This window comes from Cnephaeus nilssonii, assembly GCF_951640355.1.
Source record: "Cnephaeus nilssonii genome assembly, chromosome: 6".
Lineage (NCBI taxonomy): Eukaryota > Metazoa > Chordata > Mammalia > Chiroptera > Vespertilionidae > Cnephaeus > Cnephaeus nilssonii.
In genome coordinates this window covers 99,205,907-99,233,614 of record NC_137077.1, presented here as the reverse complement: position 1 = coordinate 99,233,614, position 27,708 = coordinate 99,205,907, and the positions used below count along the sequence as shown (strand labels likewise).

At 39.4% G+C, this 27,708-nt stretch overlaps 1 protein-coding gene across 1 annotated transcript; it reads left to right on the top strand.

Annotated features, from left to right (window-relative positions):
- HSPH1 (heat shock protein family H (Hsp110) member 1) lies at positions 1-26,495 on the top strand. The gene is made up of 18 exons (XM_079773555.1): positions 1-453; positions 2,803-2,860; positions 4,712-4,852; positions 5,573-5,695; positions 7,201-7,300; positions 10,947-11,080; positions 11,663-11,907; positions 12,486-12,714; positions 13,880-13,986; positions 14,225-14,358; positions 16,125-16,333; positions 17,856-17,987; positions 20,496-20,633; positions 21,566-21,691; positions 22,821-22,928; positions 23,029-23,148; positions 23,349-23,510; positions 24,423-26,495. Exons 1-18 carry the CDS (start codon positions 347-349, stop codon positions 24,630-24,632), a joined length of 2,583 nt encoding a protein of 860 aa, XP_079629681.1. The 5' UTR covers positions 1-346; the 3' UTR covers positions 24,633-26,495.
- Positions 26,496-27,708: the final 1,213 nt, after the last annotated feature.

Sequence of the window (27,708 nt, the reverse complement as noted above, 5' to 3'; positions counted from 1 at the left end):
CCGGTGGAGGCGCCGGTGAGTAAATGCCGCAGATTCTGGAAACTTCTCATCAGTGCGATACATAAAGCTGAGGAGCTGAGACCTCCCCTTTTGGGTCGGTACTGGGGCGCGCAGCGGGGAGCCGGCAGTCGCGGATCCAGGCCGGAGCGGCCCGCGGAGAATCGGCGCCGCTGCCTCCGGGTGAGCCCTCTGCAAGCCGCCGCTGTCCCGGGGAGGCCGGGGCGCCCAGTGACCGAGAAGCAGGCGGACCCCGCGGGAGCCGCGCGCAGCGGCCGGAGGACGCTGACCCGGACCCGGACCCGGACTCGGACCCGGACTCGGGGCGGAGGCGCACCACCCGTCAGGCATGTCTGTGGTGGGGCTGGACGTGGGCTCCCAGAGCTGCTACATCGCGGTGGCCCGGGCCGGGGGCATCGAGACCATCGCCAACGAATTCAGCGACCGGTGCACCCCGTAAGTGGGCCCTGCGGGGTGCTGGGCGAGGGAGGGACCCCGGAGCGGCTGTGGCGCGAGGGGCTGCTGGGGCCGTGCTGGCCCGGAGAGCGGGCGGAGGGAGCGCGGCGTGGCGGGCGACGCTGTTCAAGGGGGTAGGGGCCTCGGGGCGCGGCCCGCTGGACGCCTGCCCACGGCCTGGCTCTGGTGTTGGAACCGGTGAGGGCGGCCACGGGGGCCACGGGGGCCCGCGATTGGGATCGCCCCGGGTCGATCGGGCAGCGGCGGAGCCCGCGCCTGCCTTCTCCCGGCGGAGCTGCAGCTGCGCCCCCGCCCGCCCCCGCCCGCACCTGGCTGCTCCGCGGGCCCCGCGCGGGCGCTTTCTTCCTGGTGGTGAAGCTCGAAAGGAACTGGAAGCTTCCAGAGCCTGTCTGCCGCCCCGCAGGAGAGAAATCTGCCCTTTCCTGCCCGCTCTCCTGGCCCCTGCAGTCGCTGTCCTCTGCCTGGCTTCACTGGAAGATGGGAACGTCCCTTTTGCTCCTTTTATGAAAAGGGAGCCCTAAATCTTATTCTAATTTAGTTGTTAAATTTTCACAGTTTAAAGAAGAGAAAGTAAAAATAGTCCACTTTTGTGCTAGAGTGCTCGAACTCAGTAAGATGGAGGTCGTTACTGAATTAAATGTTCTGTTCACCAGCAGCGTGGAGTGGGCCAGGGGTGACATTTTCAAAAGCAACCTTTTCCCAGGGCTTATTTTCTGAAGACAACATGCTTACATGTGTTCATGAAAACAACTGCTTACATGTCAGGGAAATTAACGTAGGTTATTATTTCTAATGCCTTAATTTGTTTTCGAATGCCTTAAACTCAAGACAAAAGTCGTAGAATGAAACATTAAACGGAAAGGTAAAATGGGCTTGTATCACTGAGTGGGGGTGAACATTTGTGAAAGTTAATGGGAAATCAAAATAAGCAAACGCTTACCACACTAGCACCACTGGGAAGACTCGTTCCCTTGGCGTGTGCTGACCCCACCTATTGGAAGGCCTGCTTTCCGCCGGGCGGAGGGTTCTGTAACGGGAGTGAGCGAGGAGGGAGACAGCCTCAGGCTTAGGTGCCGGGACATCTTTGTTCTCTGTGATCCCGATACAAAGAAAACTGTTCATGTGGCCTCAGTGAACACTGTGAAACTAAAGACAGCAGGTGTGGCTCTCAAAACGGTAAACTGAGGGCAGTATTGGAATTCCCTTTAATGTTTTTGATAAAATAGATGTTTGATTCAACTGCATTGGCAACTGGTAATTTTCTTTTTAATATAATCAATTTGATTTTCCTTAGAAAATGAGTAAATTCATTCTGCAAGTGTATAGTTACTTTTAAGTTATCTTAAAAGCTCTAGTCTTTGCTTGAACACTTCCCTAGCTTTGGGGATGTCACATGACACCTGCTCAGAAAATCTAGGTCTAGGATGTCTGTGTTAGAGCAGATTTAAACTGGATTTAGCCTGGTACTCAATACCCTCCGTATGTTCCCATTTCGTTCATCTTCTTTACCATTACAACTACCTGCTCTGGAACCTAAAACCTAATTCGCCTACAGAACCTCCTTGTGACTTCCTGAGTGAGTGTCCGCTCTGTGCCACACTCTTTCCCTCGCTGGAAGGCGCTCTCACAGTTATGGGTCACTTTTCATCTCTTCAGGGTGACTGAATGTAACTGGTTCTTCACATTCATACTCAGTTTCGCTGTGGTACTTCTCTGCATCATTTTTACTTGGCTTTCTGAAGTAGAATCTGCCATGAATGACCCTCTTTTGTGCTTATACACCCCAGAAGCATAACGTAGGCCCATTTGTGTGGGTTTATAGAAGAACTTGTGATTCTAAAGAGGCAGATGGTATTCCAAAGAGGACAGCAGTAGAAGTAACAATGATATTAGGTTTGTACAGGCTTGGTGACTGAGAAGTAGAGTTACACCATACTTTTTGTTAAGCTTATATCTAGGGCCAAGTTAATAATACCCTTTATTCAAAGCATTTTCAGAACCTTCTAATAATGGGGCTTGGAGAATTGAAATGTGAAGTAAAAATACACATGGAAACTGTCCCCTGAGCTATGGGCAGACTTATTTTTGGGGGGTGGAGGAAGGGAGTAGGACTGCCACCTAGGTTGGATTTTCAGTAGGAGTTAAATGGACAGACCTGCACCCCCTCTGAGTATTTGACCAAAGTTCAGACTCCAGAGTTGTGTTACACTTGTTCCCCTCCCTGCCCCACACCATGGGTAGGAACTTTATATTAGATTTTCTCTCTTGTCAGCTAAAAATGTCCATATTTTTAAAAAACTTTTTTAAAATGTTTTTTATTTCTTATAGATCAGTCATATCATTTGGGTCAAAAAACAGAACAATTGGAGTTGCAGCCAAAAATCAGGTATGTTCTTTAAGAGAATTCTGGTCAATTTTTAAAGGGGAGGTTTTAAAGGTGAAATCAAAAGGGCATGCAGGAATATGAAATACCTAAGCCTATCTGTTGTTGAGTTTTCAAAATGTAATGTGAGTATCTTTATCAGCCCCTACTTAGAATGGTTATTTTTTTTCCTTCTGTTCCCTTCTTGTTTTATTGAATGAGAGAATAAGATCTGCTTTTACTGTCTAATCTCCCAACCTTAATTTTTAGTAACTTCACTACCTTCTAACTTATGTAATTTATGTGAAGTTTCGCATAACACTCATTTAAGAATTAAAAGTTTCTTCTAGAATTTTTGTGTTTAAAAGTGTTTTCAGGTTACTTAATAATTAAGGTATGACTGGGAGAACTTTTTGTCTAGACTGTGCTCTTACATTGTAGCTATTAGCTATACGTGGCTGCTGAGCACTTGAAATGTGCCTAGTCTGAATTGAAACACACATGAGATTTTGAACACTTAAACTGAAGTATCTCACCGATACTTTACATTTTATAAAGTATCTCACCAATATTTACATTAAATGTTGAAATGATAGTATTTTAGATGTATTAGGCTAAATAGCTATTGAAATTAATTTCACCTGTTACTACTTAATGTGACCAGGAAATGTACATATGTCCTCCCCACTTAGGCCTCATCTTATAACTCTTGGAGTTGTGGGGGGAAAATACAGAAAAAAAAAAAAAAATGAAATGCCCTTTGAGAGGCTTTATGAGAGGTACTGAGAAATTCTTTTTTTAAAAAGGAAATAGTATTGCTAAAAAAAAGAAATAAAATTCAAAACCCTAGAATACTATACTATGGTTATTTGGAAGAGATAACAAGACAAAAGATAAAAAACAAAGGAGAGAAGAGAAATAGGTATGCATATTCAAAATGACATACTCAAAAGGAGAGAGACACTTCTATTGCATTTTTGTGGTTATGTGAGGAGAATCAGTTGAGGCTCGGATCTGGCCTGTAGATTATTAGACATTCTTCATCTCAGTTATAGAATCACAGGAATTGTAGATTATAAATTTGCTTTTACTTCATAACGTTTGAAAATAAATGCTACCAACTGTATTTTTCCCTTTAAAAAAAGGAGGTCAGAGAAAAAGTAATTGGTGAACTGTTTTGGTATTTTTGGCCTGGTAACTTAGTTTTTAATTTTTTATTTTAATTACTTCTGTATTTTAAATAAGGTTCTCTCTGCTGATGTCTTTGCGTGAAACAATGTTGTGAAGTGGGACTTCTTAATCCAGAGCCTAATCATAAAAAATATGTACATGCATTTGAAAGTGTTAGGTCATTCAGAAAGTTTTGAATTTTCCTTGCCTCTTCTGGTTTTTGGTATAGATAATTAGCATTGCATGCTAATGGTTGGAAAAGTAGCAATCCAGGTATTTTGTGGCACATATGTTTATTCTGGCCACTTAGCAATTTATTAGACTATAACAATGAACCCTTTATTTAAAAAATGTAATTTGACGGTAGTGCATCTAGAGCTCCTTATTTATTCATTCAATGGGTAGAAAACAAGTTTAGAGAAGAACAAGAATGAAATGAAGTACAAGTTTATCTTGCAGATTTTGAAATCTGTTTTAGTCTATGGTGACAATACTGCCTTCTTGTTCCATCTCACTGCCTACCTATAGGAAAAGGAGAAAGAATAAAGTCCATTCGCTGATGGGGAAATTCAGGGCTCTGGGAAAGTTACTTATAACCACATGGTTTGAGTTCTACAAGAGACTTTTTGTAAAATTGTTTTAAGTACTATTACTAATAGGTGTTGAAATTAGAAAATAATTTAAAATCTCTAATTTCTTGTGTAGCAAATCACTCATGCAAACAATACAGTGTCTAACTTCAAGAGATTTCATGGCCGAGCATTTAATGACCCCTTCATTCAAAAAGAGAAGGAAAACTTAAGTTATGATTTGGTTCAGATGAAAAATGGTGGCGTTGGAATAAAGGTAATATAATTGAGCAACTAACTTATTATCTTAATAGGAAACTAACTCATCTATAGAGAAAGGTACTTAATTCTTAATGAAAAGTTAGCTCTCATTTCTTAATTGTACAATATGGTCTTTTTATTCCTTTGTTTTCCACCTAGCTTCTTTTAAACTTTAGGTATATCTTTAAATTGTCTTTGAAAATTATTCAAACAGTTTATACTGCTGTAACTTAATTTGTGTTTCTTGTAATTTCCTGACAATTGTAAAATTTAGTGGTGTTTAAAAATCCTAAATCGTGTTGTCATGTCAAACAAAAGTCTGTCCAGTGCAGCCCAGTTGCATTGTTTGGAACGCAGCCTTGTAACGTCACCAGAAATCTTTTTTTAAACTTGCAGAAGCATTCCCATCTGATGATCTACACAAAATAATATTTAACCCAGTGGTTCAGCTCTTTAGTTAGAGTAGAAATTTGCTACCTTCCATAATGTTTTGACTAGTACTTTGGGTAGGGAAAATCTGCTCTAGTTTTTTCCTCTTCATCACTAGGGAAAAGTTCTTTCTTCCTTTTTTTCTTTGCTTCCCTTTTCTTTCCCTTCCCCCTTTCATTTTCTTCTTTTTCCCTAAACAACTATAACTATAGAGATTTTCTGGAAGAGAATATGTAGTAATATTTGGAAGTTAATATTAGGTAACTTTAACTACCACTAGTTAAAACATTTTCTTTCTTCAACATAGGTAATGTACATGGATGAAGAACATCTGTTTAGTGTGGAACAGATAACAGCCATGCTGTTGACTAAGTTAAAGGAAACTGCTGAAAACAACCTCAAGAAACCAGTAACAGATTGTGTTATTTCAGTAAGTAGAATTCTGCAAGGCAGTGTGTCTTATTTTAACCTGCTTTATGTTACTCTCAAGTATACAATTTGTGAAAGCAGTTCTATTACTAGGGATCAAAATTCTATGGGCCTTGCTAGCATAGTCGGGATTATTTCAGAGGAGGTTTGAGTTGTATTTTTAGCCAGAAGTTGCAAAGGTTCTTGACTGGAGATACAAATCAAAATCTCCCATGAGGCTTTTTGAAAATACAGACTGATTAGTAGAATGGGGGGTATTCTAATAGTTACTTTACTGTTAGACAAGTTGTATACATACATGAGAGCTTTTCTAAATTCAATCCTCAAATTGAGAACCAGTGCATTAGAAGTTTTATAATGTAACCTACCAGTAGTGACAAAACCTAGATTTTCAGCACTAGCCAGCATACTACCTTCAATGGACAATTGATAAGTTATCAAGGAGTATTTGAAATGGACAAAGGTCACCTTTTATTTGGACACCAAAAAGGTAGTTTTAAGTTCTGTTCTCCCAAATGTCTAGGGTAACTTTATGAACTCTTCCCCAGGACTTACCTACACCATGATCTTTGTGTGACAGCATGGTTTGGGTGGCTTGCCCAGACTAGTCAGAGCCTTTATGGAAGTATATCCTAGGATATGAAAGAACAGAGAGTTAGAGCTAAAATTTCTCCTCTTGCCCTTGTAAGACAGAATATGATCTACCAGAGGGTTGTCTGCCTGTTGCTTGGAGAAATTACATTAATTTCTTATAAAATTAAAGAATCTGTATAAAAGGCTAATATGCAAAGTGTCCCCGTGGGAGTGAGACCGGGAGTTCTATCGCTTGCTATTATGTGTGCTGACCACCAGGGGGTGGCGCGGAATGAAGGGAGGCCCCAGCCTGCAGCCAGGGAAGGGAGGCCCCGGCAGGCAGCCGGAAGGCCCCAATCGACCCTGATCTACAGCCAGGCCTAGAGACCCTACCTGTGCATGTATTTCATGCACCAGGCCTCTAGTTAAATTATAAATCAGTGGTCCTTCATTTTTTATTTTTCTTTAACTTGATGAAAAAAACTGATGAAGGCAGTGTTCTGATTTGAAAAGTGAGCAGAGACCCACATTGGCTCTTGTCTTTGTCTCTTTCTGAAGCATCTGCAAATACTTTGGGGGGGAAATGTGAAAGCCAGCAAGTCTTTCTTACGTACTTTCTAGTTAAGTGCTTCTATGTTATATGCTCTTGAGTATCCTAGTTAAAATGCTGTCCTAGAAAAGCGATAAAAATAATCTAGTTAGAAGCGCCTCACTCAACACCATAAAAAACTCCATCCCTTGATATTATAAGTCTAGGACAATCTTTTCAAAAGTAAGTTACTGTTCTGAATGTTAAGTAACTAAGCCTAAAGGTCTATTTCTGGTTTATGACCTACCTAAGGCACCTATGAATTTAGTACAAGTTGTTATAAGGAATTTGTATATATTCTTGTGTTCTGAGTATTTTAAAATTCTTTTCTTCCTTGTCTTTAGGTCCCCTCTTTCTTCACAGATGCTGAGAGGCGATCTGTATTAGATGCTGCACAAATTGTTGGTCTAAACTGCTTAAGACTCATGAATGATATGACAGCTGGTAAGCAAAATCTTTTTGTGTGGAGTGACTATACTATCATAACTAGAATTAAGACACATCAGAAACAATTACTAAACAATTTTTCTTATTGATGTAGAAATACAGTTTATTAAAAAACATGTTAGGTTTGAAAGCACAACTTCAGCTTTCCAGATGCTTACGTTTAATGAGAAATTGGCACTTTCTCAGATTTATTAATCTGTTTTCATTAGAAAATTCTTTTAAATATATATACATACACAGGATGGGGCAAAAGTAGGTTTACAGTTGTGAGTACACAAAACAGTTATTCTTATATTATTTATTGTATTAGTTTCCATATAAACAACTGTAACCTACTTTTGCTCTACCCTGTATATATTTATTTTTTGAATTTGATGTGTTGGATTTAGTTTTTAAGTTTTCTTACATTGTTTTTATAGTTAAGAAACAAATTTTCTCCAAATCTTATGATTCTGGGTCTCACAAATACCTTGACTACAATTACTGGTGTAGTAAAAAAGTTTTCCTCCTATATTTCCTGAATATATATGGTTAGGCATTGATCCTCTCTCTCAAATGCTAAGCTGTACCGTTTGCTAGGCATCGGGTTGAGGTGTGGATATAATGTTGAGCAAAGTGGTCACTGTTACCTCCTAGAGCAGTGGTTCTCAACCTTTCTAATGTCGTGACCCTTTAATACAGTTCCTCATGTTGTGGTGACCCCCAACCATGAAATTATTTTCAATGCTACTTCATAACTGTAATACTGCTACTGTTAATGAATCGTAATGTAACTATCTGTGTTTTCCGATGGTCTTAGGCTCTACAGCAGCAGTTCTCAACCTGTGAGTCGCGACCCACAGGTTGAGACCCGGTAGCAGGGTCACCTAAGGGTCGCAGCATTAGAAAGGTTGAGAACCACTGTCCTAGAGCTTTTATCAGTTTATTACAATCTCAGATGAACAAAAAGTAGTTACATTTTATAGTTGGGCAAAACAAATAAGACTTTTTTCAGCCCATATCCAGTAGTTTCTTAAGTCTTAATTAAAGTTTCAATAAAGATGTTTTCTTAGGTATAAATGTTTAGAAAAGCAGTAGCTTCAAAGTTCAGAAAAAGCTAACAGACTCTTTAAGGGAGATCAGTTATTTGCCTTGGGTCTAAATATAATTGGTAGGAAATGGAGTTAACTGTAGTTGTATATTCTTAGTTTTTCTGGATGAGCAGTGTCCTAGCAGGTTGTGGTTAAAATGTGATTATTGTGTAATGAGTCTGATAACTGTTTGTGGTTGCATGTCATTGTATGTCTTCTCTCCATATATTGAAAAGTGATAGAGCATTATTCTAAAATCAGAAAAGGGTAATTAATACCAAGAAAACTAGTATGAAGTCAGATATAAAAGCAGTGTGCTCAGCTTTAAGTGTTTGAAGTATAGTCAAGTTTCCTGCATACGTATTCTATTATATAAAAGGCTAAGTGTCCTTCCATCTGACCGGTAGCTATGACACACACTGACCACCAGGGGGCAGATGCTCAGCGCAGGAGCTGCCATGACGTGCACTGGCCATTTAAAAATAAACGGCACCATGGACCTGGCGCCGATAAACCAACACTCGGCTTCCCCCAAGTGGGACACAGGCTCCACCACCACCCCGGAGTAAAACCCCACCAAATCGCAGCCAATGCTGCCAAGACCCCATGGTGCAAAATGCAGCCCCCAGCCCGGCCCAGTCTGGAAACAGTCGCTGTGGGCACCGGGTAATGACGTCATGTAGCAATGCCTGACTTCCTCTCCCTAGCGACTAGCCTCCTTGGTGTGTCTTCAGCTCAGGAACAGGACTTTATAGCCAGATGCAAACATTTTACACTTTAACCAAATATTTGAAGCATTTTCATGTGCCTCATCTCATTTGATCCTCACAGAAGTCCTAGAGTACATAGATAGGAAACTCGGTGGAATCCTATTTTCTTTTCATTAGCTAGAAAACAGAGATTTAGAAAGCTTATAAATTGACTGGACTGAAAAGAAGAAATGGTGGACCTTGAAAATGACTTCAGGTTTTCTCACTGTGCAGAATATAGTCAAACACTGCTGCAGTTAAATATTTTACCCTTTGTTCTCCCTGCTTGACCTACAATAATAATCTGCTTCGTGTTGATATTTACTGCTATGTTGCTGACAATTACCTGAAAGAGAAGTTGGGGTGCTTCACCAGGCTGGAAAAAGTTTAGCTAAATCAGAAAGCAGGTCTAATTAAGCAAGTTTATACTATATATACTAGAGGCCCGGTGCACGAAATTCGTGCATGGGGGCATTGTGTCCCTCAGCCCAGCCTGCACCCTCTCCAATCTGGAACTCCTCGAGGGATGTCCGACTGCCCGTTTAGGCCCGATACCAGTAGGATTGGGCCTAAACGGGCAGTCGGACATCCCTCTCACTATCCAGGACTGCTGGCTCCCAACTGCTCGCCTGCCTGCCTTCCTGATTGCCCCTAACCGCTTCTGCCTGCCAGCCTGATCACCCCCTAACCACTCCCCCTGCCAGCCTGATTGATGCCTAACTGCTCCCCTGCCAGCCTGTTTGCCCCTAACTGCCCTCCCCTGCAGGCCTGGTCACCCCTAACTGCCCTTCCGTGCACGCCTGGTCGCCCCCAACTTCCCTCCTCTGCTGGCCTGGTCACCCCTAACTGCCCTCCCCTGCAGGCTTGATTGCCCCAACTGCCCTCCCCTGCTGGCCTGATCGCCCACAACTGCCCTCCCTTGCAGGCCTGGTCCCTCCCAACTGCCCTCCCCTGCTGGCTATCTTTTGGCAGCCATCTTGTGTCCACATGGGGGCAGCCATCTTGTGTTGGAGTGATGGTCAGTTTCCATATTACTCTTTTATTAGATAGGATAGAGGCTTGGTGCACGGGTGGGGGCCAGCTGGTTTTCCCTGAAGGATGTCCCGGATCAGGGTGGGTGTTCCCTTGGGGCGTGGGGCGGCCTGAGCGAGGGTCCTGTGGTGATTTGCAGGCCAGCCACGCCCCCCCGGCGACCCAAGTGGAGGCCCTGGTACCTGGGATTTATTTATCTTCTATAATTGAAACTTTATAGCCTTGAGCCGAGCCAAAGCCTCCTGCTTGCTCCTTGGCCGCAGCCATTTTTGTTGGGATTTATTTATTATCTTCTATAATTAAAACTTTGTAGCCTTGAGTGGAGGCCTGGGCTGGCCAGGTTGTGCGGAAAGCTTGGCTTCCTCCATTGCCAGGGAAACCCAAGCCTCCTGCTCGCTCCATGGCCACAACCATCTTGGTTGGGTTAATTTGCATACTCGCTCCTGATTGGCTGGTGGGCATGGCTTGTGGGTGTAGCAGAGTGATGGTTAATTTGCATATTACTCCTTTATTAGATAGGATATAAGGCTAAGTTGACTCGTGCATGCGTAATACATGCAAAGCTCTTGCTGGTGCCAATCACAATTTTGTGTTTCTGTCATTGTCAATCGTGAACTTGGTTGACACTTCTATTACAGAGAAACGACAAATAGTGATATTAAAATATTTCTTCTAATTAATTTCCTTTCAATGTGCTCAAATTCGTGCACCGGGACACTAGTTATATCATAACAGTGAAATTCCTAAGAAACCTTGAATGAAAGAATTGAAACTCAGTTAATTTTTTTGTAGTTGCTTTGAACTATGGAATTTATAAGCCCGATCTCCCAGGCCTGGATGAGAAACCTCGGATAGTGGTTTTTGTTGATATGGGACACTCAGCTCTTCAGGTGTCTGCCTGTGCCTTTAACAAGGGAAAATTGAAGGTAAAGTAAAAAATGGGAATTAAGTGACCAAAACCTATTAAATGTTATATTTGTCATTACCTTAAGCTACTGAGCTTCTTGACTATGGTCTTCTTGGTAATGAAGAGTGTTGGGTTAATGGTATGAATAAAGAATTGTTCCCAAAGATGATGGCTCAGCATACTGTAATGCAGCGGTCGCCAACGGGTGGTCCACGGACCACTGGTGGTCCATAAGGTCCAGAAGTTTGGCGACCACTTGTTTAAGGAAACCTTTGGATCAGCAGTCGCCAACTGGTGGTCTGCGGACCACTGGTGGTCGTGAGTTCCGAAAGGTTGGAGACCGCTGCTCTTAATGTTCTTGTTTAGGGAAGAAAAGCTTTTTCAGGTCATCTATGTAATCATTAAAGGTCAAAACTATCTTAGAGATTCAGTATTTCATTTGAATTTTAGTTACATTTCTCCTAACGACTTGGATTTCATGTTGTCATTTAGATGGAAGTATTGAGCCTATTAGTCTTAAGTTGTTTAAGTAGGAATGTTTAACATTGTAGTAAAAAAAATATGGTTGAAAATAACCAGGTTGTTGTTTTAACTAAATTAGGTACTGGGAACAGCTTTTGATCCTTTCTTGGGAGGAAAAAACTTCGATGAAAAGTTAGTAGAACATTTTTGTGCAGAATTTAAAACTAAGTACAAGTTGGATGCAAAATCCAAAATTCGAGCCCTTCTTCGTCTGTATCAAGAGTGTGAGAAATTGAAAAAGCTAATGAGCTCCAACAGTATGGACCTGCCACTGAGCATTGAGTGTTTCATGAATGACCAGGACGTGTTGGGAAAGATGAACAGGTGCGTTCTGAAATCTGCTAGAGTAAAAGGAAGAGCTCTGACTGGCTTAGAGCCCAGGCGTTGGTTCTGACTGTGGTGCTGTGTGTCTTGGCCCACAGTTGTGCACTGCCTGCTGGACAGACTGTGACCAACCCCTCAGAGCTAGGGGCACTTCCGCAAAGATGTAATGAAAGTCTTTTCGGTATTTTCCACTTCTTAGTACTTCTGGGCCAGTAATTGACTAGTGGTTTCACCAAATATTTCACAGAAATATTTTTAAATCAATGGAAATAAATATTTAGAGTAATGAGAATTGGATCACAGAAATCATTTAGGAGTGAAATGTCAATCTTTATGTAAAAGTGATTTTTCCAATGATACCCAGTAGAACTAATTTTTCTCCACCACCACCACCCCCTTTCTGCACCTGTTTCATATGTTTATATATTTTTTTAAAGTTGCAAATTACAAGAGTTAAACTTGGGTGATTAAAAGAAAAAGGAAATTGACCAGGTTGATAGAATTTATTGTTGACAACAAGATGTTGGCCTTTAAGTAATTTTTCTAAGACTTATAAAGTGTTCCTTTTACTCACTAAGGGCACAATTTGAAGAACTCTGTGCTGAACTCCTGCAAAAGATAGAAGTTCCCCTTTATTCACTGATGGAACAGACTCAGCTCAAAGTAGAAGATGTGAGTGCTGTTGAGATAATTGGAGGCACTACACGAATTCCAGCTGTGAAAGAAAAAATTGCCAGATTCTTTGGGAAAGATGTTAGCACGACACTCAATGCAGATGAAGCAGTTGCCAGAGGCTGTGCACTGCAGGTATGTTTCCTGAGCCCTTCTCCTGCTCTCATGCCAGAACCTATTCCACCTCATTGTATCATGGTGTGCCTAATTAGATATCACAGGGGAGCTACTTTTAAGTAAGTCCATAAGGCTATAGGAAGAAGAGGATCTTCAAATGTACAAGATCCAGGAAATTTAAAGGCTACAGAACTAGTGTTTCTCAAACTGGGGATGAGAAACTACTGGCATGATTCTAGGGTATCACAGAAAATGGCTGTTATGCAGAAATTAGCTGCAGGGTGTGGGGGTCACAGTTGTTACAAAGCACATAGGAGCAAATTTGAATGGCAATCTGGTGTAATGCAGAATTGATGTGGGGGGAAGTTTGCAGGGTTAGGGTATTCGTTAACTGGTTTTAGGAAAGACCTCCTCCCCCTCCAGATTGCTTTGAACCTGCTTATCAAGTAAGAAGGCAGCTCAGAGGCCTGACGTTTGACAAAGCAAAAGCACCAAATCTAGAAGTTAGTGATTTTAAAAAATTAATACTAGTTTATATTTAGGACATTATAGTCAAATAAATAGTTTTAACTAAAATTTCAAGTTAATATGCTTGAGTTTTGATCTGGTTAGCATAGGTTTTTTTTATTTGCTTATTTTTTTAATATATTTTTATTGATTTCAGAGAGGAAGGGAGAGGGAGAGAGAGATAGAAACATCAATGATGACAGAGAATCATTGATTGGCTGCCTCTTGCCAGCCCCACAGTGGGAATCGAGCCCTTGACTGGAATCAAACCCGGGACCCTTCAGTCCGCAGGTCGACGCACCGTCCACTGAGCTAAACCAGCTAGGGCAGCATAGGTTTTTGTTTTGTATAAAGCAGGAGATTCTATTGAGAAAGGTATTTAGATGGACTAGCCTTTAAAACTTAAAAAAGGAAAGAATTTGTAGCTATTACTGGTTATCTATTGTATCATCAAGAACCATCGTGGGGTTTTTGTTTTAGTTTTTTCCTAAGGGGTATGCCTTCTTAGCTAACATTCCCAGAAACCTGTGGGAAGTTTTTATAGTTGACATATACTGTCAGCAATTTTGAATTTGAATTTAAGCCTATTCATCCAGTTTGAATTGAATTTTGTTAAAAGGTGAGTGGAATTATTCGTGTACTCATAATTCTTCCTTTCTATCTTTCTTTTTTGAAGTGTGCAATCCTGTCTCCAGCATTTAAAGTTAGAGAGTTTTCCATCACAGATGCAGTTCCTTTTCCCATATCTCTGGTCTGGAACCACGATTCAGAAGACACTGAAGGGTATGTATCAGAAAATAACTTTTAGGTAATGTGATTTAATATAAAAGAATGACTTTTATGCTACTGTGTCTAATCTAACTGGGATTTTTCAACAACAAAACCTATCAGAGTATTTTTGTCATTTTGGTGTTATAAATGGTGAGATAGACTTGATACAGACTTGGGAATGTTCCTGTTCTGTTTATGTAGCACAGTAAGCTTACGTACTTGACATGCTGACTGCCTTTCCTTCCTCTAGTGTTCACGAAGTGTTCAGTCGAAACCATGCTGCTCCCTTCTCCAAAGTTCTCACCTTTTTGAGAAGCGGACCTTTTGAACTGGAAGCTTTCTATTCTGATCCTCAAGGAGTTCCATATCCAGAAGCAAAAATAGGTAAAGCAATTAACTGTGTATTTACTCTTAAGATTTAATTTCATGCACAAATTTGAAACTTTTCCATATTCTTAGCAGTGTTGCATGGAACATAATTCCAAGTGAAGGCATTTTCGATTTAGGATAATGATGATGGAGAGATCTTTGTTTTACTGATGAATAAACTAGCCTACAGAGGTAAAATGACTTGCTAGTTAGTGCTGCTGTTAAGGATCTATATTTAAGAACATACAGGCATTTTTCCTATTCTGATATTGTCTATATTTAAGGAATTACCACCTACTTTTAAACATTAACCTTTCCTCTAGGTGAATTCCAATATAAAACCTGGCTTAGCAACCATTGAGCTACTTCTCAAATGTACCTACATATTTTTAAAAGTACATCTTTTTTGGTACATTTTTCTTTGAGAGGCTTGACACTATACATCTGTTTTGACCCACAGTAACTCTAGAAATCTGTGGGAGAGCCTCAGACATCTTCCTAAGCCCACAACGCAGGCATGTGCCCTGATTGGGAATTGAACCATGACCTCCTGATTTTATAGGTTGACACTCAACCACTGAGCCACACCCACACCAGCCAGGCATAAATGCTGTTCTTTAAATGGGTCTTAATGGCAATCATTTCCTGAACTAGTGAATTAATCATTAATGAAGTCTATTCCAACATCTCTCACTGTAACTTTATTGTGTTTGTGTAGATAGCACCTTAAATACAAGGCTGTTCATGTTCAGTACCATATAGCGCTTTGCACAGAGTATGTTCACACTACTTAAGTTTGATTTAGTAATCTCTGGAGTAACAGTACTACTATTGGCGGAGATGGTCACTGACAGTTCTTGGTTACATAGTTTTCCATGCTCACTATAAATATCAGCTTAATCCATAGAAGCATGAAAAGGTCAAGTAACTTGCAGCTCGTCACACAGCCAGGATTCGAGCCCAGATTATCTGGGTCAGCGTCAGCTTTCAACTCCTCGTTAGTGCTCTGGAACTACTCTGTTGTGCGTAATAATTTCAAGCTTTGATAAAGCTTTTAGCTCACCTTACCTATTTAAAACCTAGAAAACTGTTTTGATTATTCAATCAGAAAAAAAAGTATTCCCTGAAAGCCCTGTAGGATGAAAATGCAGCATGGCCTGATAACATTCAGCCTGTCGCTTGCTAATGGATTTTCACCTGTAGTTTGTGCTCACCTGCCTGGGGAAGTAGGATGAGAGGAGGTAGTGACTATTGGTCATTATTAGTGTTTTACACATAATGGCTAGGTCATAAATGTTAAATAAAAACAGTCACAAATGTGTCCTTGGCCTTTGGACATTTCACAGCATATTAAGATTAAGCCCAAATAATTATAATTATACTGGAGGCTTGTCTATTTTAAGAGGTTATGATTATACTATACATTAAATGGCTTAAATCTAATACAATTGGTAAAGAAAGTGGGGAGGTATTGGAATAGCGATACTTTGAAGTTCTTAGAAGCCTATGACTCTTTTTTTGTTTTTTAGAGAGAGAGGAAGGGAGAGGGAGAAACATTGATGTGAGAGCGAAACATCAGTTGGCTGCCTCCTGCTGGACCCCTACCAGGGATCTAGCCTACAACCCTGGCATGTGCCCTGACCGGGAATCGAACTGGCAACTTTTTGGTGCATAGGATGATGCCCAATCAACTGAGCCACACCAGCCAGGGTAAAGAAGCCTTTATCTCTTCTACAGAGATGTAGATTTCGTTTTTAAATTGTCAATTTATTTTTATTCAGGCCGCTTCATAGTTCAGAATGTTTCTGCACAGAAAGATGGAGAAAAATCAAGAGTGAAAGTGAAAGTGCGAGTCAACACGCATGGCATTTTCACCATCTCTACAGCGTCTATGGTGGAGAAAGTCCCTGCCGAGAACAGTGAGCTGCCTTCTGTTGAAGCGGATGTAGAGTGTCACAGCCAGAGACCTCCAGAAAACCCAGAGGCTGAGGTAAGTTTGTGGATGAACCTTTGAGTTTGAATACATAGTTAAGTTAATCCTAATCTATAAGAGAAGGGTTAAAATAGGTTTTGCTTAATTTTGGTTAGCTTTTTGGATAATGATGATAATTCGCAGTTGCTATATGATGTTAATATATAGCCTGGAATGTGGTGAATTATTAATTTGAACTGGCATATGACAATTGAAGTAATTTCTTTGCATTATTTTTTTTAAAAACATAGACCACATATTGTGAAGTCAAATGTTGGCTGGTGATTAAGGAAAAAGAAAACAAAAACTACTACAAAAAATTTGGTGAAATATATACCAAATATTAAAGCTGATTTTTTTTTTTTTTTTTAATGTCAAAATTAGTTTGGGCAATTTAGAACTTACTTGCTTTTATTTTCATGGTTTGCTGTATTGTGGGAGGAAGGAAAAGAAGTGCCTTTCTATAGCACAGAAAGTTGTTACTGGGGATGTTCGTAATTTATAGACTTCCTTTCGCATGAGTGCTAACAGAGGACCTTTCAGAAACTTTAAAATAGATCAGCTAGTAAGTTTACTTCTGGATAATAATCAGAAATCGCTTAAATGAGGGGCCAGGCAGTATAGTGTTTTAGTTAAGATTTGACAATAGTGGTCAGAGACCTCTATTTCTAGAACACGTAGGAACATTAGTATCTGAGCCTTAGTGTTCTCATGTAGAAAAACTTCAGTACAATGAGTAAAATGACCAGGGCCGTGTACTTTCTTATTTGGTTACAGACACCATTGTTCTAATGCCAGTTGTGTCAGTCTGTTAGGACCTTCTGGACATATCAGGAGTGCCTGGCTTCTGAACACTTTTTTTAAAAAACATAGACCACATATTGTGAAGTCAAATGTTGGCTGTTGATTAAGCCTTAGAATCTCAAAGCTCTGACAGAAAAGAGAGTCTTGAGGGTGGGGCAGGAAGGATTGAAGTCACTACCATGTAGCATATAATCTTTATTCTGAGATCATTTGGTTGTAACTAGTCAGACGACAAGCGTTGGGGACAGAGGGGTCTGCGTGTCTATGAGCTGTCATGATGAGCCCCTGAATAACTGATGGTTGGCTCTTTCATGTAACTGTTCAGTTCATTGAAATGGAGATATGTCCACATGCATGATGGCTCCTGGTTAAATTAGGTTTTGGAAGCTTTTCCTCTGGTACAGGCCTGGGGTAAATCTATTTGCTTTTGAGAGTCAATAATCTGTACAAGGCTAGGTGGAAGTTTCTTAAAAGAGTTATTGTCATCACATCAATTAAAATGCCTACTATTTGTGTTATTTAACTATATGAAGTGCTGTCATTTGAATAATTTTTATGGATTTAAAATTTCAAAGAAGTTTTCAGATACTTTGTGTTCATTTTACTTTTATCCAGTGTCTTTCCCCACCTGTTAAGATTTCAGAAATTGAGCATACTGTCTCGGGTACCCTGTAACCTTTACATTTTCCAAGTACACCTGCTTTCTACATCCTTTGTGCCTGGGCTTTCATTTCAGAAAAATGTCCAGCAAGACAGCAGTGAAGCTGGAACACAGCCCCAGGTACAAACTGATGGTCAACAGACCTCACAGTCTCCCCCTTCACCTGAACTTCCCTCAGAAGAGAACAAAACCCCAGATGCTGACAAAGTGAGTGATGCTTCTAGTTCATTCCATTGGACAATGTTGCAACATGTGATCATTAATAATATTAAATCTGCAGTTTTAAGAACAAGCACCAAATTGTCTTATTTAGTCTGAGTAGGATTTTTTTCTCCTGTTGATTTTCTATGTATTTTTCAACTAAAACCAGTTGAAGGTACTCAAGCTCAACTAAGGGAATTGAATATCCTGCTTTAGACCTGAAGGCTTCTCTTGTTTTATTGCCGCACCAAGCAACAAGAGATGAACACATAGCATTGGTTGTCTTCTCTAGTGCCAAAAGTACTTGTGAAGAGCAGAAATAGATACATCCCAGGGCTGTGTGATTTGTTTCCACTTGAATTAGTCTTATGATAAATACATGGGCTACAAGAGCCTAGTAAACTTTCTCCTCCTCTCAAATCACATGTCAAATTTGGATAAATTAATTAGGATGATCTGGAAATAACCAGATTGCTTTCCAAGTAATTGTTCATTTGCCCTGTTTCCACAGTATGTGTTGGAAGCTAAATTAAATAGTTGCATTGTGTCCCTTTAAAAATGTCGTTTCCTAATCAAACCTTTAAATTTCATGGTCAGATGGATATTAGAAAGTTTCCTTTGTCTCCATATCATTCTGTGCTTTTTAGAGGTTTATTCCTTATGCAAGTTGCATGCAAATTATTAACCTTCCATTAATGGTTTGGTTTTCTCATTGTGAGTGTAGAATTCTTTACTCTTGATAAATTACAGGATTGTTCATTGGTGTCAAAATACGTTTTACACTTGGTGGAAGTTTCCAGTTACGAATGTCCTGTGTCCTGATTGCTCCTATGGGGGTCCCGATGTGAAGCATAGGTCCTGGTTCTAGTTTCTGAAAGCCTTCCTTGTTTTCTCCTGCCAGAGTTAATGATGTCAGAGGTGCAGCACTGCTTTGTGTGTAGGAACAGCTCCTTGATTTTAGCATCACTCCCCTCACTCACTTTGACATTAACTGATGTTGCTGATAATGTTGATACCTGTCTGGAACATGCCACTGATAGCACCTCATGCTCTTAGCTGTAGGGGAAGCACCAGCGTCAGGCCGTTTGGAACATTCTCACACACCTCTTCGGAGGGTTCCTTGTTCATGCCACGTCAAATGCCATGTTGTGATGATAATTGGTTTTGTCAGTAGTTGGTTCAATGTTGTATTGCCAGATACTCTTAACCGAACTTATCTGTCAGAGACAGACTGTCATCCGTTCGTTTCCCAAACATCTCTTGTTCTCCAGTGTTTTGCTAAGTGTAGATATCAACTAATCCATTTGTCTGTCTGGTGGTCATGCCCCCAGAGGGTGCACATTATATTGGAGAGTTCTCCTGCGCACTAGAGTATAGGCAGACTGACTGGGTCATTGCTACAGACACAGTTTACGGCAGTTCAGGGGTGTGGGATTTCTAAGGAGCACTGAAGTAGAAGTCTGGGAAACAAGAGTTCTCATCCCATCTCTGTCTTTGTAATTTAGGCAAACCATTGAACCCTTTTCAAGTCCCAGTTTTTTCTATAAACCGCCTAGAACTTTAATATCGTAACAGCTCCCCAAAGTGACCCATTGGCAGAGCCTTCTGTGACCTGTGGGCTGGTTCTCTTCCTACTTGACCAAACCAGCCCACCGGAGTACATGTGATGCATCTCCTGGTTATCTTCCAGCCTGTGTTCTGCTTGTGCAAGTGGGAACCTGCAGAATTGGAAACACACAGAAAAGGCTTGGAATTGGAAAGTTAAAGCCGTAAGAGATGCTTACTTCCTTAGCCCTGTATTTAAATACTTTGAAAAATCTACAATAAATTATTAGCAGTAGCTGCATCATTCTATTTGCTATTTTAAGACTTATTTCTTGACCATGGGGAAGTTGCTTATGAGAAGTAAAATGACTCAGAAGCAGGTAGTAGGGATAGGGATATATGTATATATACAGACAGATACATGTGTGTAATCTCCAAATTCAGTAGGACATTTTGAAAGGCACTCATCAGTGTGGTGCTAATTGTCATCAAGGCAGGTATAATATTGGGACATAAGGACTTAGTATGTATATATTACAGAGATAGTGTTGACCTTAACATTGCTAGCATTGGTCAGTCTGCAGTTATTGTCAGATTCTAGACTATAAAGATGCAGCAATTTAATAATATTTTTTACTCTTCAGAGTCACAAATATTGCTTAAAGGGATGAAAAGGTAAAGACCAATGGAGAAAAGCTTTAGCAGGAGAGATTAAGTTTAATATGAAAAGAAAGAAATGTACGGGTGAATTCCCAAATGAGGGTGTGGCATGCTTATTTGTCATTGCAGCCCTGATTAAAAACAGGCAGGTGGAAATCAGATAAGCTTATACCACACATCAACTTCATAGTTGTGAGGATTTTATTTTGCCTATGTCATCAAGTATGATAAGGAGTTTTATTCGTTTTGTTTTTCAAGGATTCTTTAAGAATTTCTTTTTCTTTTTTCTTTTTTACCCCCCTTCCCAAGGCAAATGAAAAGAAAGTTGACCAGCCTCCAGAAGCTAAAAAACCCAAAATCAAGGTAGTGAATGTAGAGCTACCTGTTGAGGCCAACTTGGTCTATCAGCTGGGGAGAGACCTGCTTAACATGTACATTGAAACAGAGGTAGGTACTTCCAGTAAATATTTTTATTGTAGAATATTTTTAGTTGTTTGGTCCTATTGTCCATATTTCTAATAAATGGCTGTAATCCTTTTCAGTATCCCAAGTTTTATACAGTTTTAGAGCTAGGATGAAACCAAAATCAGTGGCTTTGTAGTTTATTTTCTTATTGATTGATTTTAGAGAGAGAGAAATATTGATTTGTTGTTCCACTTATTTATGCGTTCATTGGTTGATTCTTGTATGTGCCCTGGCTTGGGGATCGAACCAGCAACCTTCACATGTCAGGATGATTCTCCAACTAACTGAGCTACCTGGTGAGGGCTTAATTAAAATTTTTAAACAAATTTTATGTTTTTTCATCTTTGTAACAAAAGAGATCTATACCATTCTGCTTGGTATAAAATTGATTCCAAGTCCTTATGAAGAAATTTGATGCTGGTATTTTCTAGTACTGGGCACAGTACAATTGGTATTTCAGGCCACATTGAATATTTCTGTTAAAACATGTGCTTTTCCATAGTCTAGAGTGTGTGAGATGATTAAGATTCATTTTTTTCTGTACTCAGATAGGAACATTGTGTCTAGAAATTTAACAATAAATATAAGTAATTTATCCTTGATTTTTAAATATGGCAGAGTGGTCTGATCATTATCTATTGGTCAATATTAATCCCAAGATGAGACAACCATGTAACTCCATAAAAGAAGACAAAATAATATAAAAGCCATGAATTGTTTTTTTTCACCTTAGTATTAAATCTCAAATGAGAAAGCTATGTAATTTTTTTATAATGTTAGAAAATGAAGAACTTTGTAGGGTTTGTTGTAAGAGTTATATGAGGTATAATTTAGAACTGTTAATACTAATTTTTTTGGTACAATTTATTATAGATAACAGAAAGCTGGAATTAACCTTTTCTGTTCCCTGACAGGGTAAGATGATAATGCAGGATAAATTGGAGAAGGAAAGAAACGATGCTAAAAACGCAGTGGAGGAATATGTGTATGAGTTCCGGGATAAGCTGTGTGGACCATATGAAAAATTCATCTGTGAGCAGGTATGTTTAGTGTCTGGTTTTTATTCAGCTATAAAGTGTTTAATATCAAACTTAGCATTTGAACCTCTACTAGATTATGTAGTAAGCTTTTTGGAAACAAAAGAACTTGAAGTAGAAATCGTATAAACAAAACCCCAGAGAGAGGCTCACTAGTGGTGTACAATTTTTCTATCTAGCTAATACAAAGATTCTTTAGTTTTTTACCATCTAGAAGAAAGAGCCAATCATATTCAGAGCCTATGACATTCACAGTTACGGAGGCTAAAAAGATAAATTGAAAACCCTTGCTTTCAGAGACCTCAAAAAAATTTTTATGACTAGCTTGCTCTTATTGTTTATCTCAAAAATCTTGTTTATTCATTCAATCCAAAGTTTATCAGCCCCCACTCTCCTCAGCCCTTGTCTGAGCTCTCAAAGTCAGTAGGCTTCTGAGTAAATCCCAGAAGCACAACTGTGAAAGATGGGACTTGGGAAACAAATGGCTAGATAGAGATCTAGGATGGTTGAAGGATTAATTCTGAAGTTAAAAGAGTTTAAACTTAGGAGTCTATTTTAGTCCTAAGATTTTTGTGCTATTTCAGTTCTCATCTCTGCCCTAACATTTCCTAGATTGGTTATGGTGGTGATTCTGAGGTAGAGCTAGCCCAAACCTAAGGCTAGAATAGCAGTACATAGTTTATATGAGTTGGATGGGAATGAGTTTTTCATGCTTGACTTATCAGCTTGTCTAATTTGCCTTCAGTACTTGGTAGTTGTGGAAGTGAATAGAAAGGTACTATCACAACCTAACTGTTTTTGAAGAGTAGGAAGATAAAAATTGCTCTTGACTCAGATTTCAATGTGGAAATTGTCCATAATTAGACTTTGAAGATACAATATTATAAGTCAGTAAGTGTCAAAAATTCCCAGATGTTCCAGTGTAAAAGACAGAGAAGCCAAAGAATAACCATCAATCCCTCATGGGAAATACTGCATGGGGCTGATAGTAGAGTATGTTGATCCTTCATCCTTTTTAATGAGGAGAATCCAATTGATCCATGTGCCTTCCTTGAAATAAGAGCAGATACTTAGTGTTTAACATTTCTGACTGTGACTCTTGGTCATGTTGGTTCTCATGTTTCACATACAGGACCATCAAAAATTTTTGCAACTGCTCACCAAGACTGAGGACTGGCTCTATGAGGAAGGAGAGGACCAAGCAAAACAAGCCTATGTGGACAAGTTAGAAGAATTAATGGTAGGCCCTTCTTTCCCCTCTGAAGGCAGTGCCTGTGCTTTAGACTATAGACTTTTAAAATATGATGAATGCAAATACTAATTTATTACATTTGTTTTAGAAAATTGGCACTCCAATTAAAGTTCGATTTCAAGAAGCTGAGGAACGGCCAAAAGCATTTGAAGAACTAGGTCAGAGGCTGCAGCACTACGCCAAGATAGCAGCCGACTTCAGAAAGAGTGTAAGTCTTTATGTACCAGGAAGAGGGGACTGCAGGTTTTAATCAGCTAATAGTGAAGTTGAGGAACCTTTAGGGTGAACAGATGTTTTTAAATGAGAAATTTGTTTTTGGTATTTGAACTTCATAGAAAATTTTGTCAAGTTTTTGTTATCAATGTTAAATACTTAATTCTGCTGAATGACTATGCTTTTTCCATTCAGGATGAAAAATATAACCATATTGATGAGTCAGAAATGAAGAAGGTTGAGAAGTCTGTGAATGAAGTGATGGAGTGGATGAATAACGTCATGAATGCCCAGGCTAGAAAGAATCTCGATCAGGATCCAGTTATACGTGTTAAAGAAATTAAAGAAAAAATAAAGGTGAGTGATATTGTATATTCATTGCTGTGTTTTCTTAGGGGCTCAAGTTACAATCACTTGAACCCTGAACATGGCCATTTTTCCCATAAGTCTTTCACCTCCTCCTGACTAAAACCAGATTTCTTGGTTTAATCACAAAATTTAGAAGACTTTATAAGTGTCTGTTAAATTTTCATTTTATTCATTTAACTCAACAACTGTATTTGTTCAGCCACATGTCAGTCATTGTACCAGGTGCTAAACTTCCAGTGTACAAAGGAAGTCCCTGCCCTGCTAGTGTGAAGAAGACTTGACAGTAAACACGTATGGCAGTATATGAGATGGTTTATAAAGTGCCGATGGTCCTAATAGAGTTAGAAGGGGTTAGGAAATTCTGGACAGTGGAGGGGGCACCCAAGTAAGGGTTTTAACAGGGAAGGCCTTGCCAAGTGCCTGAGGCTTGAAGGAAGTTGAGGGGAAAAAGAAAACAGGGAACTGCCTTCTGTCTGGAAGGATTTTCAGACACAGTAAAGATTACGGAAACGTGAGCCTTTGAAGTCAGTGGGCTACAATGAATTCCAGCTTTGGTTTTGTTTTGTTTTTTATCTTGAGGCAAAATTACTTTACCTCAATGAACCATTTCCCCTTTCCATCAGTGGGTATCTTAATTCCTACCTTTTCATACTATTGCGAGGATTATAATGTATGAATACTTAGCAAGTCCATGAGACATCATAGGATAATATTCACTTCTCTTTTGATCAGGCTTCAAGCTATAGTTTTGAGCAAGTGTAATGAGTAAATGGGATTCTTTGAGATAAGTATAATTGGAGTTGGTAGAAAAGTATTGGTTCAAGTATGTAGGAAAGTAATTGAAAATGAACTAGATGGATCTGAGTCAGTCTGATTACTAGCTTTGTTTTCCTTTTTCAGGAATTGAGTAATACCTGTGAACCTGTTGTAACACAACCCAAACCAAAAATCGAATCACCCAAACTGGAAAGAACTCCAAATGGCCCAAATACTGATAAAAAGGAAGACGCTTTAGATCAAGGCAAAAATAATTTTGGTGCTGAACCTCCACATCAGAATGGTGAATGTTACCCTAACGAGAAGAGTTCCATTAATATGGACTTGGACTAGATAACATTAAATTGGCTTCATCTTTTAATTAATAAAATATTTTTGCCATAGTATGTGACTCTACATAACATACTGAGACTATTTATATTTTCTTTTTTAAGAATGTTTAGAACTTTTGTGTACTAAATGGAAAAAGGAAAAGCTTAAGTCTGTAATCTTTATGATCCTAAAAGGGAAAATTGCCTTGGTAACTTTCAGATTCCTGTGGAATTGTGAATTCATACTAAGCTTCTGTGCAGTATTACCATTTGCATCACTGAGCAGGAAATTGACTTGTCTTTTGGAAAAGCTAAAACAAACTGTACTGCTTGTTCAAGAGGGCTGTGGGTAAAAACATTAAGCATTTGTTCCTGCCAAGGTAGTTTTCTTGCATCTTGCTCTCCATTTCAGCATGTGTGTGGATGTTTATAAACAATACAATATGATTTCACAAGGGCTTTCTAAAATTCTGTCCAATAGAAAATGACTTTTTGCTTTGATATTATTAAAATGCATTGAGTAATGCAAGCGCTAGTGAAATGTGTTAGCAGCATGCAGAACAAATCTTTCAAATGTATCACTTGTTACACAGTGCACTGTCAAGTGGAGGTGTCAAATGGAAGAAATGTAGGTTGTGTGTTACCGGTATTGTGAAGCCTTTTATGAGCTTTAAAATAAAGTTCATCTATGGTGTCATTTCTAAACGGTTTTGTCACTGACTTAAAATGGGGTTGGGGAGAGTGGTATAAACTATTATAGCAGAAATGAAGTCACTGTAAAACACTGTTTCTTTTTTGCTGCTGCTTGTATATGCTACCTCTTTGCTAACCGAAAATGACTTTCTACTGATAGAAAAGTAACGTATGTTTATCACATTTAAAACTATAAAGTAGAACATAATTTATAATCCACCACTCATAAAAAAACATTGTTTCTTGTTGCCTATCTTTGAAGCCTTCTAATGACAGGGGTCTGTGTCAGTGTGGGTATTATGTTACAGTGTTGTATAGTCTGCTGTCTAAAACTATCCCAGACAAATAAGTGAATACAAGGGTGGGCAAAGTAGGTTTTACAGTTGTGCCTAAAAAAAAAACAAAAAACGTGGAGGGTTATGAGTATTACAATAGCTTTATTGACACTTGTGTACCTACTTTTGCCCATCCCATATAATGTGTTAAAACTTTACTGATGTGCTGAATTCCATTAAATTAAAGACTTACATAAAGTATTTTACCAGCCCTGACCAGTTTTGCTCAGTGGATAGAGCGTCGGCCTGTGGACTCAAGGGTCCCAGGTTCGATTCTGGTCAAGGGCATGTACCTTGGTTGCGGGCACATCCCCAGTAGGAAGTGTGCAGGAGGCAGCTGATTGATGTTTCTCTCTCATCAATGTTTCTAACTTTTCTCTTCCTCTCCCTGCTCTCTGTAAAAAAATCAATAAAATATATTTTTTAAAAAGTATTTTTACCAATCCCAATATTGATGGATTTAGGTGTTTCCCAAGTTTTTGCTATTCTTAATAATGCTGCAATAAACTTTATCTGGTTTTTATTGTCTAAGGAGGAAATTGTAGTAGTCTTGGGACTGGGGTGAGGAGTAGGGGTCATAACAAGTAACTGAAGTTTAATACTTGAAACAACCCATGATCACAAGGGAAGTATCGGAGTTGGGAACAAACTTGAACACTTAAATGTTAACTAAGCCCACACTCCCAGCGCACACTTCATTTGTGTGTCTGGTGTGGACTTCATCATTTTAAATTTGTTTGCCTCTGTATTTCAAGAACTGAATATTCCATTCTCATTTGTAAATGTTGAATGTTGATTTTATATAACATGTTAAGAATCTTAACCACTTGTCAGTATTCAAACATTCTCCTACTTTGTAATTTCTTTTAACTTTTATCATTTAGAAGCTTTGAATTTTGTAATCTGTCTCTTAAGTTTTTCTAATGCACACTAATATATATTCAATAGGTGTACATTATATACTGTTGAGAGGTGAAGATAGGTTTCTGTATAGAGTTGGGAAGCTTATAAAGATTTTTTTAAAATATGAATAAGAAAGTAGTTTTTTTCTCTCTCAAAATAGTACCTGATGATAATAATGGGGCTAGTATCAGTCTGCCCTAAACCAGTTTGTTTTCATTAAAGGTTAGAAATTTTTTGATAGCCTTACTTTTCTGTAAAGATGAGCAGTATTTCAAAAATTGGCTCAACTGACTACAGTTTGCAGACCTCAGAATTGCATTTTTGGATGTAGGACAAAAACATTGATTATATTATATTAGCATTGGCTTTCACAATTGTGGTATGTATAGGCCAATTTGGATAAATGCTCCAACAAAGATTGAATTTTATGTTTAATTTTCATGTAAATTGTCACTTTATGACAATACTTTCAGCTTCAGTGAAGTGTGGGCCCCTTGATACTTACTCTACCTCATGACAGGTGGCTGTATGGTACGGTGGGAAAAGCAGCTTTTGGGGAGGAAAATACTTGGTTTCAAGTGCAATCCAGATTGTCCTGACCCCACGCCTCATCCCAGGCACTATGGTTTTTAGGCAGATCATTCAGCTTGTCTGAACCTCCATCCAGTCCTAGCCTAGGTAACTGGGCTGGGCTGTGGCTTGGGCTGACTGCTGTGGGTTTCTTCATGGCAAGGTCTCTACTTCAGCACTATTGACATTTGGGGTGGGGGTATAGGGGCTGCCCTGTGTCTACATAAAGAGAAGTAAATGCCTTAATGCCTTCCAGTGACCCTGCACTGTGCCAGGTTTTCTCACTCAATCCTTAGGAGGATATTTCCTGTTTTACAAGTGGAAAAATGAGGTGAAAGTCTGACCAAGTTCAAAGGTCCATCAAAACAGATCTGGCAGACCAAAGCCTCTCCTCTCTATGGTAGCAGAATGGTAAAAATTAGCATGCACTGACACAGGTGTAAAAAAACAACAACGTTGAAAACGGAATACTCAAAATCTGAAATTACTCAGAATCCAACCCTGGGGTGGCAAGTGTGGACAAGTCATGCACAGAGCCTGGTGAGCTGTTTGCTCTCTTGTGTTTTCCCCCCACCCCTTCCCCCAAGGCACCCTGAA